At 39.4% G+C, this 21,831-nt stretch overlaps 1 protein-coding gene across 12 annotated transcripts in view; it reads right to left on the reverse strand.

Moving 5' to 3' along the window:
- Positions 1–21,831, reverse strand: part of TNIP3 (TNFAIP3 interacting protein 3) — a 72,379-nt gene that overhangs the window by 14,153 nt on the left and 36,395 nt on the right. For 11 of the 12 annotated variants that reach the window (XM_068680634.1, XM_068680632.1, XM_068680636.1 and 8 more), the window contains 9 exons: positions 17,128–17,214; positions 15,471–15,560; positions 14,337–14,402; positions 12,839–12,970; positions 9,490–9,618; positions 6,421–6,537; positions 3,589–3,714; positions 2,110–2,163; positions 651–809 (listed from right to left, as the gene is read on the reverse strand). In XM_068680634.1, the coding sequence (XP_068536735.1) occupies positions 651–809; positions 2,110–2,163; positions 3,589–3,714; positions 6,421–6,537; positions 9,490–9,618; positions 12,839–12,970; positions 14,337–14,402; positions 15,471–15,560; positions 17,128–17,214 (960 nt within the window). The remainder of the gene's footprint in view (positions 1–650; positions 810–2,109; positions 2,164–3,588; positions 3,715–6,420; positions 6,538–9,489; positions 9,619–12,838; positions 12,971–14,336; positions 14,403–15,470; positions 15,561–17,127; positions 17,215–21,831) is intronic. The other variant, XM_068680640.1, reaches the window with a different exon arrangement.

Consider the following 21,831-nt stretch of genomic DNA (forward strand, 5'->3'; position numbering starts at 1 on the left):
TCATTTACTTTGTATGCCCAGAACTGGGCTCCAGCTAGAAAAGGCTCTGCATTTACATATATGTAAATTAATCTAAGAAACCAACAAGTATCCAACCAAACAACTTTTTTTTTTTTTTTTTTTAATTATAGAATGACCAGAAGCATCATGGAAAACAAATGTATAGTCTCTTTTTCTTCTTGTGGTTTTATAGATGAACAGTATTTGCCAAAATAAATTTAAAATATATAATAATATATACTTAAATTATCATTTATCATCCAAATATTAAATTGCTGCATTTTTTCCTCTGTGCACAGATTTCAGTGGGTTATGCTTCAGTTGAGACATGGCAGCACTCTGTGTGCAGTTCAGTACCAAAGACACAGGAACAGCAAAGAAAAGAACAAGCTTATAAAAGAAAATCAGCATCTGGGGGAAGACAAACATGAAAGAGAGACTGTACAGAGAACAGAAAGGCTCTTCCAGATCTAGAGGTAATTCTAAAACCAGTAAAAAACCTTGACCTGGCACCAAAACAAGCCAAAAAAACAACAGATTTAGTAACTGATGAGGACAGCAGTGTGATAGCACCACGTTAATTCTTCTGTGGTCACCACACTGTGAGAAAATCAGTGCCCCTGTGAAACTGGAGAAGGTGGGAACCTTACTGAGTGTTGCTGCTGTTTGTGTGCCCTGCGAGACATTGGATGTACTCGAGGATCTTGATAGTGAAGGACCAACCCACAGTTCCCGTAATTAACGCATGGGGAGAGAAAGAGTGGAGGTGGGTAACTGGGTCTCTCAGACTGTACCGGGAGGTCTTTTGTCTGTCAAAAATTAAGCAAAGCAAGAAAAAAAAAATACATTACTAGCAGGATATGACAACCAACAGAATATCCACATACAAATTCATTGGTGAAAAGCAACAGGGAAGAAAATCCCCTTTGTCAGCATTAGTAACAATGCTTTCAGTTTAGCTTCTTCAGACTGTTCACAATTTTAAAAGCATTTAAGAAATTTGACTTTTCTCATGCCAGATTCTTGACACCTTTTATGTTAGAAAATATCTTTTTTCAATATGTGGCAAGCATATTTCTGCATGCTTTCCATATTCAAGAGATCTTCATTACACATTAGTAACATTCAATGGTTTGAAGCAGAGCTACATGTGGACAGGCATTTGCATAACAATAAAAATAAATAATATTGGTAAAGGACCAAAGTCTATGGTCTTGAGATTTGGTTGTGCCTTTTCTTAGGCTTTCTGCGTCCCAGTAGAATTAATGGGAATTTGCCTAAGGACAGAACAAGGAGGAATGAAAGATGAGTCAGAACTAAATAATTTGACTTAAGAAAATAAACTAATAAATACACTGCTTGACTCCTCTTGTATTTAAAGTACTTCATAAGCTTGTTTAATCACATCCCAAAGCAGGAAGAGACAAACAAGATGCTCCCAAGTGTAAGCTGCCAGTGCCCCAACCACTCAGCAGCGGCTGCCTGTGTGTGTACCAGTGCCTCAGAAATTCACTGTGATAAAGGCTACATGAAAAAGGAGGAATTGAGCAGGGCCAAATACTGTGGAACATCTGGTGCACTGCAAATTCACACCGTACTGGTCTCTCTCATCCATCCATAGCCACAGATAACTCATGGAATAGATTTGGGCCAGCAGCTGAAGCTGAACACATACACAGGATAGCTTAAAGCCTGGTACTGAGACTCTGTATATAGGTGAGCCTCAGGTACAACTCCACTAGCTTCCATCTCCTGTGTCAACTAGAATGCACCAGCAAGTCCCAGCATCTGTCCTGCAGATGATAGCCAGTTATGTACAGTACCAATCCTCTGGCAAGGGTTCAAGATCTCTATGTTGTGAGATTAAGTGCCCTCCTTCCTCCCTCCCAAGAGGGTAAGAGGAGGAAGAAAGGAGGTGCTCGTTCTCCCAACATAAAGAGCTTGAACTGTTCAGCCCCTCCTGTCACATCTAATGCCACACTGGCTTTGGTGGCTGACAAGCAGAGGCAGACACCGGGAGCATAAGAAATGGAGATAGTTCCTCACTGCTCCCAAGGGCCAGCATTTCATTTACATCCAACAACAAGACACAGGTAAACAGAAACATACCTGCTGCTGTAACTGCTTTTCTAGTTTTTCCTTTCCCTTCACACAGGTCTTAATCTGAAAATAAATGAAATATTCACCCTGATAAATCAAACCCTTAAAAATCACATCCAAAGCTGCAATGTCACTGCAATGCAGGGGCATATCACACAGAGCTTGTACCACCTGTAGGGCACACAGTATGCATGCATTGCAGATAAATCACTGGTCCTGGTCCAGAGGGGCTGGGGAGGAGTGGGAGAGGCCTGTTAGCCCCATTTATAGTCCCTCTGCTCACTGTCACTGCTGTGAGAGGTTCTCAAAGCATCCATTGACTGACCAGTCAGGGCCATACAAGAAGTTTAGGTTTCTATGGTCTCTAGATGAAGCAAAAATATATAGAAGATGTCTTGGAGTACAAAGACATCTACAGACGTGTCCTACACACAGACTCACCTTATTGTACCAACCAGGAGCGGGCTAGTGGGTAGGGGAAAGATAACTAAAAGTTATTGCATGTGAAATAGCAGATTTGTCCAAGGTATTTCTGCATGCCTGGGATGCTCTGAATGGCAAATCACAGCATTCACTCTGGCACTGCCATTTTGTTTGTTTGGTTTTTACACCTGCATGGAATGCTTCCAAGCACCTACAAAAGCACAGGTTAGCCTCAGGCCCAACTGCAGCAGTGCCCTAGCATCAGTCAAGATGCCCAACCTGTGCCCCTGTGCCCCTCTACAACTGAAGCTGGTGGCAGTGAGGAACACAGGACAGCACCTTGTCTCTGACTCTATTGCAAGATCTTACTAGTATTGATGAATGGCTTGGCTGAAAATAAGGCAATACCGCAGTTTCTGTTTCAAAACAAAGTTGGGGAGAACAATAAATCATCACAGAACATTTTGGTAATCAGCCATTCTTTTAAAACATTGCACAACTCTGTCAAGACAGGAAACCTCAAAATTTCATAACTTTTAAAGGGAGTTGAGAAAGCTCAAAATTTTGCATGCCATGACTTTGCTTTGGCTTCCTGAATGTCAGCTGCTTCCTGAATGTTAGCTGCTCAGCTAATTTGGATGGAGACTTTTTTTTTTTCCTCACTGATATTAATATTGCTCTGTAATTCCATAGCAGAGGTCAGGATTCATTACAGACGCTTTTTATTTCAAAAGCTGGTTTGATGTTACAACTCTCATATCAAGTGCCAGTGAAACAATCAAGAGTCCTCTGGATTTGTTTTTGATTCCCCCCTTGTATTTTAAGATATGTTTGAAGACTTCTTGCAATAAACACTCCCTTCATCTACTTAATTTGGAAGTTGTCTCTAATCATTTCTCATCTTCTTACTGCATTACTTCAGAATGATTTCATCCCAGGTGGTGACCTCACATAAAATCCAATGTCAATTAATGGAAGCCAGAAAGCCTTGGATTGTGTGGAGAGTGAGAAAATAAAAATAAAATACACATGTGCTGGCAATAGTGACTTTCTTTTGACTCATACCTGAGAGTTTAGTTTATTCAGTTGAGACTGTAATCTCTCGTTAATCTTCTGCAATGCTTCTTTCTCCTCATTAAGTCTTTCCCTGTCAGATCGCTCCTTTCTGAAGTCTTCTTCATATATTTGTACCTGCAATCATTATGACTATGTGAATTTCAGCAGAGCCACAACAGAAATTTTAATCCACTTTGTTATATGGTTGCTTTTTAAACAATGGCCAAGCAGTGGGATGCATTCCAAAAGGATCCCTCTTTACAGTCCTGCAACCAAAAGATTTCCCCTTGCTATTTTTCTGTTCTTTTTTTTTTTTTTTAAATGAACAATACAAAATGACAATTCCACAGTGGCACATCAACTGAAACAGTCCACAGCTTCACTGTTTGTAGATAGTCATAATTAAAAGGCTTACTGGGGAATATCCATTTTAACAATTATAAATAAGATACAAAATACTAAAGACATGGATCTTTTTAAGGGATAAACAGTAGTAGGGCAAACATTTTATGATTTTTTTTTCCAGTTTTCAATTGCAAACATCTTTTAATCTCTCCAGCATCTCAGATGCAAGCAGTTAGCATTCTGGTGGAGACCGGAGGTGCTCACACAGCACAAAAAAATGACGTCTATCACACTGTCTGACAGAAGATTATCATTTTATCCAACCTAACGATGAGCAACTGTGATCAAAGAACATCCTGCCTTTTTCATAGCCCACTGAATACCACATGACAAGCTTAGCCTTGAGCGTACCTTGTTTTATGCCTTTGCAGTTGCCTGCAGATTTACCTTTTCTGCTGCTCTAACTCTCTACCAAGAGTGTGGCCCAAAGGATTAAGCTGTGCAGAGTAAGTGACAGTACTTAGAGACATGGCAATATATTTATGGCTAAAAAACTTGAACTAGTCAGGACAGTCAAGAAGTTTATACCTTGGCTGAAACATTGTGGAAAGAAACCCATAGTTCTTCAACTAATGGGCAGGCATCCACCTGGTGTGAAGCTGAAGGTCGGTGGCACTTTCAATGACAGATAAGGTTGGATTAGATGGTCTTAGAGGTCTTTCCCAACCTTAATGGTTCTATTATTCTATAACAGCAAAAGCACACTGGAGTGGGAACTATCACCAAAGCTTTCAGGAGTCCTTTCAGTTGGTCACTAAAGCCTGCTGACAATCTACTGTCAAAGAATTTGGTTGCTGTGTCTCATGCTCTGCCCCTAGCATAGACACAGCTTTTCTTTTTCTTTTTCTTTTTTTTTTTTTTTTTGCTGGCAGCAGTATTATGACTACACAGGAGAAATAAAGAAACATTAATACCTCAGGGAAAGAAAAAAGAAGTAAACACAGGGCTCTATAAATTTTCACTACCTGCCTGTTGCAGCTGATTTTTGCAAGGTTTTTTTGGATCTGACGGTCCCGCACTAGATATAGCCCCCTCCCCGAATAACAGTGTGTAAAATGAACAAAGGCTTTCTGTGCGGCCGCGTGGATCTCTGCTCACAGCCTGTGCCTGAAGGAGGCATGAGCACTGCTGACCCTCCAAAATAGCGGCAAAGCTGTCGTTTGCAGACATGTAGCTCTCTTGTACCTCTGTCCACCTACATGCACCTCTTTATTAGAGTTTCCTCATTTCTTCTCCCCTACCTCACCTCCCTACTGCTCCCCACCTGTACAATTTGTTGAAGCTGCAAGGGAACAAACTTTGTCACAGCTTTGTCATTACATTCTCTTGTCCTGAGAAATAGGGGGACATCTCCGAAGCAATTAATGCCTTTAACTTTTCTATAGTAGCCAGGGATGGCCTGGTGACAGCCAAGCGCTGGTGAGGCTCTGTCATATTGTGTGTCCCAGGGGCCCCTCCTCCATACAGTTAGAGCTTTCTGCTCCATTTCGTGCAGAAGGAAGTTTGGACTCACTGCACTGATTTATACAACTAGAGAAATATACTCATAAAATGGTTGCCCCATGAGAATTCTGAAGAAAAAAGAAAAAAAAAGAAAGAAAGAAAAAGGGTTTACTCTATTTTATTGTGTAGAATGAAATAACTCATTACTGTACAATCAAGTGCAGGATTTTATTCTCCAGCATGTGGCAAGCATTACATTAGAGAGCAAAATCTGGCTCTGCTGTCAAACGTGACAGAAACAAGTATTTTATTCCCATTGAATAAAATTCCCATTCTGATCACATCCATTTGTGTGTCAATAATGTTAGCCCTAACACTGTCCAGGATGACAGACCAAAATTGTTAGATTATCTGAGAAGTATCATGCTTTTAAACATATTCTCTCATATGCAGAGTGCACAAAGCACTTGAATTGCTCAAAATGAAGATTAAAAAAATTAATTCTCTGTAGTGATTGGTATGCAGGTTATAGATTCAAAAGTCTCATACCCCACTTTGAACAACTACATTACCAACACTCTAATTTCCCAAGACCAGCATTCTCTAGACAATTCATTAAACTTTCAACTTCTACGATATAAGGAGCAGAAGATACAAGCAACAAATTCGTCAGTAACTCATGAAGTTTGGCATTCTCTCTGGAGGAAATTCAGTCCCTAGCAGGGAGCTGGCAGGACGCCTCCAAAAATCACAAGAACCATTCTGCAGCTTGAAACCCTACACAAGAGCTTGCTCCAGTCTTTCGCAAGGACTGAATTTCACTTTATGGACACTGCTGTGATGACAGCATCTTAGGAAACACCAATTTGAATGGACTACAACTCTTCCGTTCAAAAGTACTATATAGCAAGTCAGCCAGGCACTGTTCTTGGGAGAGAAGGCAAAATCATATGGCATGAAACTCAAGGCAGGCTTGCTTTCAGCCATTCTCACCTGCTGCTGGAGAACTTCAAGTTGGGTTCTCATGTCCTCAAGGCTGTTCTTGTCAACCCCCTCTGAAGGAGTCCCAGGAACAGATTGGTGCTTCTTTTGCAACACATCCTTAAGGGCCTGCAAAATAAAGCATCATAGCTACTGTACTGAGATCCACCACATCAGAAAGATTTACTTTACATCATTATAAAGTTTTCTCCTTAAGTAGAGTCACAGACCTTTTTCATTCATTTGCAGTTGTTTCAATTATATACAGTGAATATTGTGAATAACATTTATGTATGCCTAAGTCCAAATTCTCAAAGCGCCCACCACACTAGATCCATGAATTTAAGATGGTGTAGTTTAGAAGACTGTGCTTTTACTTAAACTATAACCAACAACTAGCTGTGGAAATCACAGCTGCAAATCTCATTCAGAAATCCCATTTTCCCTGTGCAAATCAGAATTTGAGAAAGCCAAGACCGGTGTCAAAAGATGAAACAACCCAAGAACGTTAAAGTAGAATTCGACTATGCCTATAAATGTTCCTGTAGTAAAGTCAGACAAACACTTTTTGCACCAGGAGCGCAAATTTCTTCAGCTGGAACCAAAGTGAATATTCATATCGAGACGAAGTTATGTAGTCTCTACAACTTGTCACTAGAGGGAGTCATGTATACACACAGTACGCTGAGAATGCTCTTGTACTATTTTTCAAATTCTGCTACATTTCTTTGCAGATTTTATTTATTTAATAGTGTTCCACAGCTGTCCCTTGGACTGGAATAGTTCTTAAATCATTCTTACCACTTTCTGTCTATAACCACACTTACACATTTCTTATTTACTCTACCACGAACGCTCACATTTCAATTTCAGTGCTTTTCTGCATCTCCCACGGAACATACGGACTCAGCTAATTTCCTCCACTTTAGAAGGTTCTGTTCTTGCTAGTGGTCCCCAGCTCCCCCTGACTGGCCATGCACCACTCGTGTTGTAAGAGAAGGGAGAAAATAACTTGGAAAGGGAAAAGGGAGAAGGGGAAGAAGACGAGCAGGAAAAAAGAGCACCTAAGAAACCCAAGGATTAGTGTTGTGGACTTCATCTTCCATGAAGTATAGAAAAGGGGGAAAATAGCACTTCCAACAAGGAATGCAGAAGAGAAAGGGAGGCCTTTTATCTGATGAGCTACTGTCCCTAAGAACAGTGCAGAAGAGAAAGAGGTATACTACTGACGAAGATTGTATTCCATGTTATACGTGAATAAGGTTATACCTAAATATGGGAGGATGTGGACACATAGCTCACTGACTAATCTTCTTTTTGTCCCTTCCAGCCACTGCTAATCTCTTTTACAATATGAACTTATATGAACTGAGATGGCGCTGCAGCAAAGTTATCAATTAAGTCAGAGAGAAATTTGTGAGAGAAATTTCAAACTATTGCAACACTTTCATATAGCAAACATCAAAGTAGGATCAGATCTACATTTTGGGTACTCTGGAAAACCAGATCTATGCTGAATGAAGCTGGAAGCAAACAGGTTAATGTATTTAAAAAACAGTAGTTATATCTTCCATAAACTGGGAACTAAGTAGCTTAAAATGACTGAGATGCAAAATCACGCATATTAGCAAGCACTGTTATATATTTAAGGGAACAAAAACCTTAGTTCAGCTTAACTACTGCCTGGTAATGAAAATATGATTGCTTCATATTGATTTGGGAAAAGAGCAAGGGTAACAGCACGAGTGAACCAGATTTGTTAGCAGATACTACTACCATTAAAAAAAAAAAAAAAAAATCATCTGGCCTGAATAAATTCAGCCCAACTGAAATGGATGAAAGTGTCTAATGAAAGAAGGGTTACAGCTCCAGAACAGCCTTCCAACAGAAGTAACACATAAGGAGCTTAAAAGTATTTTTAAGGTAGAAGTCTGATTTAGGAAAATTTGTAAGCACTTGAAGTCACTGAAACTACAATAGCAGAGGTACTAGACTTAAAAGGTCACAGTATTACATGTGTTCATGAGATCTGAAGGATGCAATTACACAGGAAATCAGTAAAGCATCATTCGTGTGATAAACTATGTTGCATAAAACTGATGTTTCATTTAAAACTACGGTTTATTTACCTACATCTTAGTTCCAACAACATTGTAAGATTCTAAAAATAAAATAAAATAAATGCAAGATCTGTAATGAAAGTCAGAAAAGGTTTTGAGCAAGTCTTGTCAATGCATTTCAGAATGAGCTAAAGATCATAAATTGTCAGATATTTTAATATGGCAACATTACTTTTTTGCCCTGACTTTCACACATTCTGGTCCTCCAATTTATGCTTCACTTAAAGATACACAGCAATGGTTATTGCAGTGCATTTCCTCAGGAAGCGTTTGTGGTTCACCATGAAGTACAGAATTGTTAGAAAACACCCACTGCTTTATGTGATCTTTTGATTAAACAAAGTTGCATTTATTACTTTCCCTCAGTTTAAAAAAAAAAAATCCCCTGAGCTATTTCATGGCAATTTCCTCAATGAAATACACACGCACACATACAAATATATATACACAGTCATGTATGTATGCATGCATGCATATAAGACTGGAGCATATGTCTTGTGAAGAGAAGCCATTCTCAGACAGAACATATGTAAAACAACAGTTTTTTAACTGTCTGAATTTTTTTTATCACAGTGTTCCACTGGAAGCACATGAAAACAGCTTTGTGCCATTTCCCATTTCCCTTTTGTTTTAAGGAGGGGAAACCTAGAAAGAATATAATTATGACAGAGAATTTTCACAGAAGAAGCCAAAGATTTTCTTAACTTTCTTCTTTACAGTGCAAACCCTCCAACCTGCCAAGAGCAGCATGAACAGGTGTTAGCTAAATTCAGTTCTTGTTCCTTTCCCCAGCTCTCTGAATCCATGATCTATGAATTAACAGTGACCATTAGTTTGCTAATAGACAGATTGCTCACCCAAGGAGTGAAAATAAAGTCATCAGGTAGTGTTAGTGCTTAACATCAGAGACCCTAGAATTAAAGGGAGAAGTCCTAGTCACTGGCTCAACTCTTGCTCATACCTTATTAAGACGACTTATTTCACACTCATAGTGTTCTTGTTTTCTTATCATTGAGGCATTCTTCTGCTTCAGCAGCTTGTTCTCTTCCTTCATGTCGTGCAGGACTTCACTGAGAACCTTTGTTTCTTTCTGGGATGCAAAATACAGAGAAATGCAGATGGAACCATTTTTCAAAACAATTTTCAAGTATCTGCTGCCTGGCAGATGTGCTGAATTTTTGGTGTCCCAAACACAGCTGGGAAGGAAAGCAACAGGAAGACGGATGGTTAGTAAAACCCAGATATGATAAAGTTTGTAGAAATTGTTTTGACCACTCACCATATGATGAGATAGAGGCAACATACCAGAATAAATTCCTGCTCTCCATGATCTGCAGTTGCATAAAGGCATGAAAAAGCTGGCAGGCCAAAGCAAATGGTAGCATACAAATGACCACCTCAACCCTGCCTTGGTCTCATCCACTCAATGCAAGGTCAGGGCTATAAGCAGGTGGAGTCCCAGCCACCCCGAGTATCATACAACATCGGAGACAAAACCATATCTCTGTATCTTACAGTGTGAGGGCTTTTCCCACTACTCAAGAGGCAGGCCTCAGCTTGCTCAAGAATTACCAAGCTGCCAACTGAGGCTTAGAAACCCACATTTTATTTTATTTTTTTTAACTTCATCACAGTCGTTGTTTTGAGCTCAACCCTTCTTAGTGTGTGTGCCTACACTGCTTCCATCCCAGCAAACCACCATGAAGATATCCGTATTTGTAACAGGACTTATCAAGTCTTTCAAGATGTTATTATACTAATTAGTAGGACAGATTTGCGAAATTAAGTTTGATTCACTTCTCCTATTGCTTTCAGCACAGCTATTTTCAACTTACAATGAGGGGAGCTAAGATTCAGATCAGAGCCTGAAGTAACTGGCATTGTGTAAGCTTCCCTCCTTTCTCTCCAGGGTAATGCATTCCTAGCTAGCTTACTTTTGTCAAACTGTCTTAGAGAAAGCTGTTCAGACATTTGAAACAGAGTGACTGTTCTACAACAACAACAAAAAAACTTCAAATATTCCTCTGCAGCTGCTTTATGTGATAAAGAAATGAGATCCAACAATCACACACACATGACACCATACGCATGCTATCTTTTTGTGCAATAGCCCTATCTCTGTGCAGCCAGCTACTAGGTATTTTCTCTCTGGGCTCATGAGAAGTGAATCACTGTGTCCACATCAAGCCACTGAAAAACACCCCTGAGAAACTGTCCCATATGCAGAAGGTAGCCTTATTATCCTTTATTCTAGGCTACTTGGAACATTTCTATAAGGAACTCACTCAGGATTTAACTCAAGTTGGCATGTCTCTGTACGCTTGAATATATTAAAAAAAATAAATAAATAAATAAATAAAAATAAAATCCTTGTAGGTTTTTAGCTTTATTCTACTCTTTGCCATCCCCTTTTCCTCTCTCCTAGCACACATTTTCCTTCTCCAAAGCTGACAGCTTGGGGAATACAAACATTTATAATTAACCCAAACACAGTTTGTTTGGGTTTTTGAACCATCTGAATTCTTAGTCTTGTTGCTTCTTATTCAACACTTAATCTTAGGTTTTATGTCTCCTTTGCCATAAGTCTTTGATTACCATCTACAGGCACACAGTTGAGTGCAGAGAGAACAAACTAATTTAAATCTCCAAAACAATCAGTTTTCATCTGTGGGCCATGGAGGACATGCGAACAGATTAACTTTTAATTCCCAACATTGTCAGTGTGACAGTCATACCTTCAGATGCACCAAAAAAGAAAATTAGCTCCATCAGACAGAGATTGTTTGCTGTTGCTCATTTTCCCATATGGCTCAGGGAAGCTACTCTGAATAAATAAATTTAAAAGGTCCTGTCAGGCTGCTGGATTAGATAAGCAATTAGAAAACAAACACCTTATTACTCTGACCTGGCAACAACCTTCTGCAGCCTATGCCAGCTCCATGGCTATAGGGAGTGAAGAACACTAAAAAATAAAAATAAAAAATAAAAAGAATGTTGCTTAATTGTCCCTTGCAACTGCTTTTTCTTCACCTAGCCCCATGGGCAGCACAGCATAACTTGATGTGGATATTATAATTTATGATGCTCATTCAAAATTCTCTACTTTTAGCAGCTACATCTGCAAAGGTGTAGATCTCCTGCATCCCTGCAGGGTATCCAACAGGTAAAGAAGTTCAAAAGAAATAGAAGCACATAGTGGCTGCCATATAATTTTTAGAGAAATTGCTGTTCTAAAGTTGGTATGCCAGGTGGGTTGACCCACCCCCGCAAGACATTTTTAGAGTATATAGTTACCTTGTTCATTATTCACATATGCACAAAAACAATTTGAGAGTGTACTGCTCATTGTTACCTTTCCAAAGAGTTAGCAATTTTTCACAGCTATCATTTATTAAAAAGGTTGACAGTAAACATCTTAGTAATACGAACAGGAAGATGGATTATCTAGCATTGACTGTATACTCAGGGCAAATACAGGCAGTGATTAAACAAGTTCATAATGACATAGTTTGCTGTGAAGCATGTAAATGGGCCTATGGGTTGGAAACCAAGCACATGTTTACCCATGTTGTAATAGTTAAGCAAGTAAGACAAATGTTCAGCCTATGAAAATAAAAGCTTTTTTCCTACAACAGCTATCATATTTTTTATCTGATAATGGAAGTGATGTGATTGCCACTTGTCTTCAGGTTTGTTTCACATTATCAAGTTTCCCATGAGAAAGGAGAACCTTGCCTTCAGCTGTTAGAGCAGCAGTCAGAAGCTCTTATAAGAGGTTACGAAGCTGTGTTACCATGAAACAGAATGAGAATACTTACTGCTTACTCTCTGATGCTTGACAGATGGGGCAAAGACAACCTTTTCTGCATATTTGGTATAAAGTTGCTGATTACTTTGGTTGGTGGGTTTACTTTGGTGGGAGTTTAGCTTCAGGGATCTGACTTTTTATTGTTGAGCATTTTATGTGATATCTGCAGCTTTTCCATTTAAAATTGCGGTAACATTTTCTTTCTCTGGACACAAAGAAATTCACCCTAAAAAGAACGCTCAGGAAGAAAATATCTAAGCTATGCACATCAATCTGCTCTTTATTCCTTCTCACAGACACTACTGCTGTGTGGTCTGACAATTTATACAGAAATGACTGCCTCACAATGCATAGTTTTCTGATCAAAGAGAAGATCAGCCACTGCCTTGGGTACAATATTGATGAGCACCCAGCACCACCACCTACAGGGTCTGCAACAGCCCATGGTGTGCACTTAGTAGAAGAGAGAGGAAAGACACTGGGTGACAGCGCACCCTCCTACCATTTCCTGTGACAGCCTGTCTCTGCCCAGGACTTGCAGCCTCTCCTTTTCTGGAGGATGCCGATGTCTCTCTTCCTCCAGCTCACTGACTCTCCTCTCTGACATGTCCAGTTTTGTCTTCATTTCTGCCAGCTGAAAAGCAAATAATATACCATGGTGGGCTGTCTGTGCATCCAGAAAGGCACAGCACCCCAAAGGTGCCTCCAAATCCTTTCAACTCTCAGCAGATTAGCGTAAAGGCGTGGATCTGGTTGGGTGCAAAGTGCCCAACCACTTACTCCTCCCCCCAAGCCCTGCTGCTCTGTTTGCAGGGGAGACTCTTAATGATTTAGGGCAGTTTTTCTCATGGTGTTACCTCAGTTGGCTCTAGCACTGATTTTGCTGCCAAAGCACTGCTACCATGGGGCTGTTCCTGCTTATGAATTCTCCATTTTTAATGTTCTTTTCCTTTCCCTTTGCAACACGGACTGCCTTAGCACTAGTACACTTCCAAAGCAATCTAGCCAGAGGCATAAAACTGTCCCATATTAAATGAGGAAGAGACATTTGAATTCTCTTTGCACAAAAAAGTCAAGGAAGAAATGATCCAGATCTCAGTAAAACTTACTGGAAAATATTAGAGAAAATTTTCCTGATAAGCACATGAGGTCACTTGGCAAACTTCCTTTTCATAGAAGGAAATAAGAGAAGTGTCAGTTTATGAACCAACTTAATTTTTAGAATACCGAGAAATATTTTAAGCGGCTAGCTTTGCTAGGCAGTTGATTATAATGTCTGCAGCTAATATGCCACAGAGCTGCAAGCAAGGAATGAAAGCTATGACAATGGCATCTTGTCAAAAATAAATAAAAATATAAATAGGTAAGTATTTATTTACCATTTACTTTGTATATTATTAATATTTTAATGTATAATTAATATTTTTGTACAGAGCAGTTTCTCAAAGGTAAAAAGTCTCTCTTCTTACAGAAGGTGGCATTCATGGAAGATTTACCTGAGCACTCCCCCATTACAGGGAGCCCTGGTGACTTTCTAGGCTTCCTAAGCCAGAGTGAAAATTACCACAAAAGATGGGACAAGAACCAATAGACGTGTGACAAAGTGGGTCAGTGGCTGGACACACCAGACACTGCAGGATAATTTTCAGGTCATTCTGCTCTGAAGTGTGACCTTGCGGAAGGCATGAACACCTCTGCTGTCATGTCCACCCCATGGTTCCCTACTAATTTAGACAAAGCTTGCTTGTCTGTTCTCTTGTTATTTGTCTCACTGAAGATTGCAAATACATAAGCTTCACTTTTATGTAATGTGATTTTATTTCATTTAGGTATTTTACCTCTGTAAGTGAAAGACAAAATACAAAGTAAATATGATGAGTGTGCCCACATGCCCACTCAAAGATACTACTACTGCAGCTACAGCTGGTTGGTTTTTAAGCACAGATTTAAGCAGCAGCAGACAGCATTCATATTCCAATAGAACCAGTTAACATTGTTACCTGTTCTTCATAAAGTTGTTTCATAGCTCTAAACTGATGATCCCATTGTTTGTTCACCTCCAGAAGCTGTAATTATCAGGAAGAAACAGTAAATAACCCTCATTTCAACAATGTCGGGACCTATATATATATATATAAATATATATATAATGTAATATATATAAAATATATATAATATATATTTTTATATAAAATAATATATTATTTATATAATATATCATATATATAATATATATATAATCTTATATATATAAGAGACCTATTCTCGAGCTATGAGTGTTCACAACCTCTTTGTTATCTGGACAGTCCCTTTCAAGAATAAGTAAACATGAAATCCAGTGAGCTTTATGGCTCATCTGCCATTTCTTTGTTATTTCAGCTAAGGCAGATGAATGTTCAGGAAGTAACATTCAGGAAAGATGCAAATATAAAATAAACTATAGGTGAATCATTTGCAACACTGTATTAATCCCAAACTGCAATTCCTAAGTGGCTACGGACGATTTTGTTAACTTGCTTTCAGTTACATAAGCATATTTGCAATTAGTGTGTGCATTTTTATTGGAGAAGGCCAAATAGGTTTCCCAGAAGTACTTTGATTTGTAGGATGCATGTTGACTCTTTAGGATGCTCAGAAATAGAATAGTTTCCAGCTTACTGCTACCTGTGGTAACACTCCAGTTGCTACTACTCACAGTTATTCCTTGGCCTTTACCACAGTGATCGTTATGAAAGTTTGCTGTTTGTGACATATCAATCTCCACTCTTCTGGATTTATAACTGTTACAATATTTGTTCAATATTTGTTTTTAGGAACAGTTCTCCAAATTTAACTGCCTAGATATAGGAACTATAGGAACTAATTTAAACACAAGTTTAAGTGTCTGCATGCTTCAGGCTGTGAAGAAATGAGAAGTGGAAATTCTCCAGATAGAAATTTCCTCAAAAGAGTGGGGGATGAGATTTCCAGAGAAGAAACAGAGCTCTTGCTGCAGTGCCTGATGAAACCAATTGCTGCTTAAATACAGTGTAAGTAACATTCAATGATTTCCTGCCATGGAAATGTTACTGAACTTGTAATGTCTATCTTAGGTTATAGCTGTAAAGGTTAAGGGTAGGTAAACTTAAGATTACCTCTCGTCTCTGTCTTTCCAGTGAGAGAATCTGTTGTTCCAGAGAATTGGCTAATACAGTCTTCTTTTTGGTCAGTGGTACGTGCTTTGACTAGATGAAAAAAAAAAGTTCAAAAATGAATACTTCCAGCATCCCCTCTTCAAGTCATGATTATCATATAAAACTCCCATCCGCCCTGCCACCTGCAATGTAAAGAAAGTGACACAGCAACATTTTCTTAGTGTATTTGCTATCAGTATCTTAACACCTGCTGACAGCAGATTCTGAAGTGTACATCTGCTTTAACCCTGCTTAGCCTGTGTTTCAGAGCCATTATGCAAATGGATGGCGAAATAAACAAAATTAGGTCTCATTGCACCATCTGAGGTATAGAACACAAAATAGGCTAACAAAAAATAGGCTTTTAATTATCTTACAGATGGTAATACAACCAAATAGTAAAAGCCACAAAAGTTGAGCATAAGTTAAAGTGGGCGTAAGTAATTCCCTTCGTTTACAAGAACTAGAATAATTAGTAGTTTTGCGCCCGGTAAGTGTTTGCAGGCCTGCAGCAATAATCTTTAGCACAATGGGTTCAAAACAAGCAATACAGAAAATGAATAGGCTATTTGGAGCAATTAGGAAAATCGGTCCAATCTGCAATTGTTTGATTTAACTTGGAGTTTTGTCCATGAAGGACAAAAGCAGCTAAGCACTCGTTCTTGTAATGGCAATGACAAATATCATAATTTCCCAGAAGTTTCCATGAATTCTCATGAATACAAACATGTGATATACATATATATATATATATATATATATAAAGAGAACTGGCTTGGATAAAAAACATACATTCATAAAAATCCATTTGGTCAGATATGTGGTCAGGGATATTTTTTTTCTCCCTAGTCTGAATTCTAACCAATACATGAGAAAATGGGGAATAAAAGTGTGAGCACCTCTAATGTCTTATGACTCCTGAAATTAATTTAGTTTCTTCAACTAGAGAATTTAATGCCAACAATAATGAAGAAGATCACAGAATATTTCTACTGTGTCTTTTCATATGCATAAACCCTGGCCACATATTCACCCCCAACCAGTCCTTCAAAGCTCTAATGTTGGAGCACTCGATTTCCATGTCAGAAAATAATCCCTCTTCCTGTAGAAGTTCATCAACATGTTTAAATTAAAGTATCTGATAAAATTACATGGTAGTCAGTGGAATTACTCATGTTCAGGATCTGGGCCTTAGGCATATATTTAGGAGCACAAAGAGTCTATTAAAATCAATATGACAACTCGCAAATCTAAACGTTACAAATACGTTCAGCAAATTGGTTTGAATGCTGCTCAAAGTTGCTAGATCACTAAAATGAACCACTTTCTACCTTTTGTGTAATAACAAATCAAAGCGACCAGATTACTTTTGGGGGGAGGAAAAAGAGAAGAAAAAAAAGATTTTCTTTCTAAGAATTTCATATTTAAAAATTTGATATCTAAAAATATGTAACATTTCCTTCTACTTTTAAGCAGAATAAATCATTCAGATGATTCTACTGGAACACAAAAATGAGCCTATAACTGTCTGTCTATAAAGTGGCATGTAACTGCACCAGGTGAAGCCATGCCTGCTACACAAACAGCACATCAGAGGAGAGCCAAAACATTCACTTACTTCAAGCAGGTCTGCTGGAGCTTCCATTTCACTCACATCAGCCCACGTGCATCCAAGACGGCCTCGAGAATTTGTTTCACTGCGGGTCTTCGAAAGAGAGAGCAATGAAACAGGTATTTTACATCCCTTAAAGGAGTGGAGGGAAATGCACGAAGACACGGAAGATACACAAGCACTGCCCGTGGAAGCAGCAGAGACTAAAACCTAGGTGGTGGAATTCTGATTTTAACCTTTTCCTCCTTCCTAGCTGGGGCTTCCCAGAATGGTTCAAGCACACTGCCTATGACTAATACACCAGGCAAGGCAGCACTCTGTGTACTCTAGATGCAAATTGCAGTTGACTGGCCAGTTCACCCCTGAGAGAGGAAGTTGCATGTGTAAGGGAAAGAAGGGTACATTTTTCAGTAAATAAGAGGACAGGGTTTTCTATCCCTGTTTCCAGTTGTAGCAAATCACTTATGTAAGTATGACAAGTTTTAAGTGACAGTAAGATAGCATGAACTGCCACCACAGAAAAAGTTAGCGTAGTGAGTCATGCCCCAAAAGGAGCAATAGATAAGCTATGGTGAAGGGGACACTCCTGCAAAAGCCAGGATGTCTAGGGGAACACTGTAACTGGAAAACCAATTTACATTCCTTGAAGAAGAGCTGCACAAAGATGCAGAATGCCAGATTTTGTTCTTCTCTTAAGGACCTAGTACTTGCCATTCTAGTCACTTACCCTACCTGAGCATGGACCTAGCTTTAAGGTGCTCAAGTCTTAATGCTTCAAACTTATGTCTTCGTTCCCCGTTTGGAAAAAGAGGCTAAAGTTGCCAAGTTAAACTCACAGAAAAGATTAACAATTAAAAGGCGTCCACAGACTTTTCACATCCAAAGTGAAGAGAAAAAAAGAAAAGCATGAAGTATTTCTGCCTTCAGCCTTGGATTTCTGAATAGCGATGGATTGGAGAAGGAAACTTGAAAGAAAAATAATTTTCCTTATTGTGGAAAGATCCCTGGGTCTGAGGTCTTTTTTTCAGTGAGGGCAGAAGTTGTTTACTTGCTCTTCAAGAAACAGAATTAAAGCTAGCTTGTGAAGTTTGACATACATAAATCTTCAGAAAATAACATAAAACTTCAGGAGATCTTTAGACAAACTAAAGTAATCCTGTGAAATGGCAGAATTTAATAGCCACATTCCAGATTTCTGGTTCACAATGTGTGACTAAGCAAATCCTGTTTTGCAAAAATAAAAGCCCAGTTTGGAAGAAAGCTACTGTTTTAAAATATTTGCACATGAAATATATCCTCCCTACTCTGATGTTCTTCTTAATTGCTCTCTGTTATGGATAGGCTGAAAAACTTGTGGGTTATAAAGAAAGAAGTTTAAAGACAGATTTTATTTTAGTAGAGGCATTTTAGATTCTACAAGGGAGGCATTCTACCCATCAAAAAATAAAACGATTCCATCTGTACCTATACCAAAACCAGCCTTTGAGTACATATCCCTTCCACGTACAGCACTGGTTTAAAGAAGAAAAAAAATATCTAGGTATGGCAGATAATGTAGCAGCAATTCTGGTAATTGCATTTCTTGACATTTCTCCTGTGATTAATGTACGGTGAGGAACACATTAAGTGTCATGCTGCGAAATAAACCTCTCCATCACCTAGGAAAAATTAAGTGAAACAGTGAGGCCATCCTCTGGAAAATAGGCAGGTGATAAGGCCAACTTCTAATGAATAAACACATCACACTACGTCAGAAAAAGTAGTGATAGTTAAACTGTACAATCCCTGTAGCAGAGAAGAAAGAGGGAACAATGGAGTTATCTAAAGTTTATGTTAAATCAAAGCTTATCCCTAAGGATTTTGAAGCCATGGGCAAAAGTAGGTAACAGCCCTATCATACATATGAGAAAACAGACCAGCCAAGTGTTAAAGGTCATCCAGATGTTAGTGTCAGATCACAAAACAAATGACATCTCACCCACAACCTGCGGCTGTCACATCCGCTTCTGCAGCATCCATCAGCAGGGTGTCTGCATAATTTGGTGTTCTCACACACTGGAGAGTGGAAAACTATTTTCTGGACTGAAGTTACTGCATATGAAGTCAAGAGTCAGCTGCTGAAGGAGAGGCACTAGACACGAGTGACAGGAACACTACCTTTCACCTTCTCACAATATCCCACTGCCTCCTCCAATGCCTGCCACAGCCCTGTAGATGATAAAGTTGTGGAAATAGAGTCTGACTTGGTCTGTATAGCACTAACACTGAGCAACTAACTGATTCATTAAAACACAACCAGAAAACATCTGCATTTCATGTCTGCTCTCATGGGCAATGATTCTTAAGCCTGGACAACCCCCCTTACTGCAGTTCCTATGGTGAGCACAGTCCCATCCCCATTCCAGCAGCAGCCTAGCTTTTGAGAGAAACAAAGTCCAAACTGCTGCATTAATGGTCTGGCCTACATGGTAAGACCTGGTTACTGAGTTCTTTGACACACCATGCTGTAGGGACAGAAGAGCAAACTGAAGACACAGCCCTGCTCATGAGTCACTCCCACCTGAGAGATGTTGGTGCTCAAATCACTCTGCAGAGAGGTTGAGGATAAGTCCCTGAGATCACACTATCATTAATTAGTTCAAAACCTGGAAAGCTTGGTGGGCACTAGGACCCTAAGTCCTAAATTGTTAATACCTTAATGACCCTGTTAACAACTACTGAGAGTAAATGATTTTCTCTTGGACTGGAGGATTTGAAGCTTTCAGAGACTATCATGGGATATTATACCACAGGACTGTGATCTCAGAGGCTGCAGTAAATTCAACTAATTCTTATTCTTTTGAAGTCCTCTTCTGCTACAACTAATGAAAATATGGCAAATGCTAATATTTTAATATTGTTTTGTGAAAGGTACAGATTTCAGCTGATGAAGCATCTTGATGAGAGCTGAAATCTCTAAGGATTTTTGACTAATTGCACCCTGCATATTCACATTAAAAACAGTGACAAATTTTCTTGCACCATCTTGCTCTTAGCTATTGTTTTCCACCACTATTATTCAATATGACAAAATAGAACTGACATCAATTACTTTTCAGTATGTAGCTAGGCAAACAGCATTCATACAGATAATGCTAGTGCTCCTTCAGACAGTGCGTAAAGTCAACTGCCTTTTAAGAGATTTATAGGAAATCCATCCAGCTCAAGGGCTAGAACGTGACGCTAAAGAGCAATGGTGCTGTTCAGTTGTGTGAGCAGCTTGGTGGGAGATAGGTATCTTGTTCCCTCCCTCGCAAGTGTTTTTCAGTTTCAGTTAGCACGTAAGAACAGTACTATGCCATGGAAAGAGAAGAGTTTATCTAGAACCTGTAAGAACAGAAGAAAAGCCAATGAGTAGGGAACAAAAATTCAAGCTCTTCAGAAGTGCTGGTCTTCTTCCAGTTAAACTTGGGAGAGATTGAAGTAAAGATGTTGTCTCCCTCTGGAGGGAAGTGATTCTCACCCTCTACTCTGCATTCATGAGACCCCACCTGAAGTACTGTGTTCAGCTCTGGGGCCCCCAGCACAAAAATGGACATAGACCTGTCAGAGAGAGACCAGAAGATGGTCACAAGGATGACTGAAGGGCTGGAGCACCTCTCCTTGTGAAGACGGGTTGAGAGAGCTGGGGTTGTTCAGCCTGGAGAAGAGAAGGCTCCTGGAAGACCTTATAGCAGCCTTCTAGTACCTAACCAGGGCCTACAAGAAATACAGAAAGGGATTCTCTCAGGGATTGTAGTGATAGGACAAGGGGGGATGGCTTTAAACTAAAAGATGGTGTATTTATATTAGATCTAAGGAGGAAATTTTTCACTCAGGGGGTGGTGAGGCCCTGGCACAGGCTGCCCAGAGAAGCTGTGGATGCCCCATCCCTGGAGGTGTTCAAGGCCAGGCTGGATGGGGCTTTGAGCAACCTGGTCTGGTGGGAAGTGACCCTGCCCATAGCAGCAGGGCTGGAATTAGATGATCTTAAAGTTCCTTCCAACCCAAGCCATTCTATGATTCTATGACATTCATTTTCTTTTGCTGAGAGAAAGCCACTGAATTTGTTTACCAGTCTACTGCTACACTACTAAGAACAACTTATTTACATGATAATACTACAGAAATCTGACACATGTATAACACCAACCCTTGAAAGAAGGACTCTTCTGACAGCTATCATATTTTGGAAGAAGAAAAAATATTTTTAATGCATTTATAACAGGTTTGAAGTTGTTGAATCAAATATGCAATTGTAAATTGTTTGGAAAAGTCTATTTCAAGACCAGACAGTACATGCAGTCACAAAACTAAACATAAGTAGACTGTTTACAAATCCTAGCAATCTTTTAGAATGCTCTTAAAATTTGCCAGCCTGCAAAATACAACCAGACCAGCTAACGACTTAGGAGTAAAATTTGACCTAGTGCTATGTAGCCACAAAAAGCCCAGAGATGGCAAAAAGACAGCTGAAGAGGGTGTCTGGACTCAAATGGGACTTCAGAGGCAGGCAGGATGCCCTACCACATACGTGCCTGTCATTGGCTTGCAAAGCAGCACTCTAACACTGCAGTAAAGGGTTTATGGGGAGAAATCTAGTCACTTGGAGTCCGTGCAATTAAAAAACAGATTTTACTGTGGTAAAATCATTCCTACTTCAGCTATATGCAAAATTCACTAAGTGTGATG

This window comes from Anas acuta, chromosome 4 (assembly GCF_963932015.1).
Source record: "Anas acuta chromosome 4, bAnaAcu1.1, whole genome shotgun sequence".
NCBI lineage: Eukaryota > Metazoa > Chordata > Aves > Anseriformes > Anatidae > Anas > Anas acuta.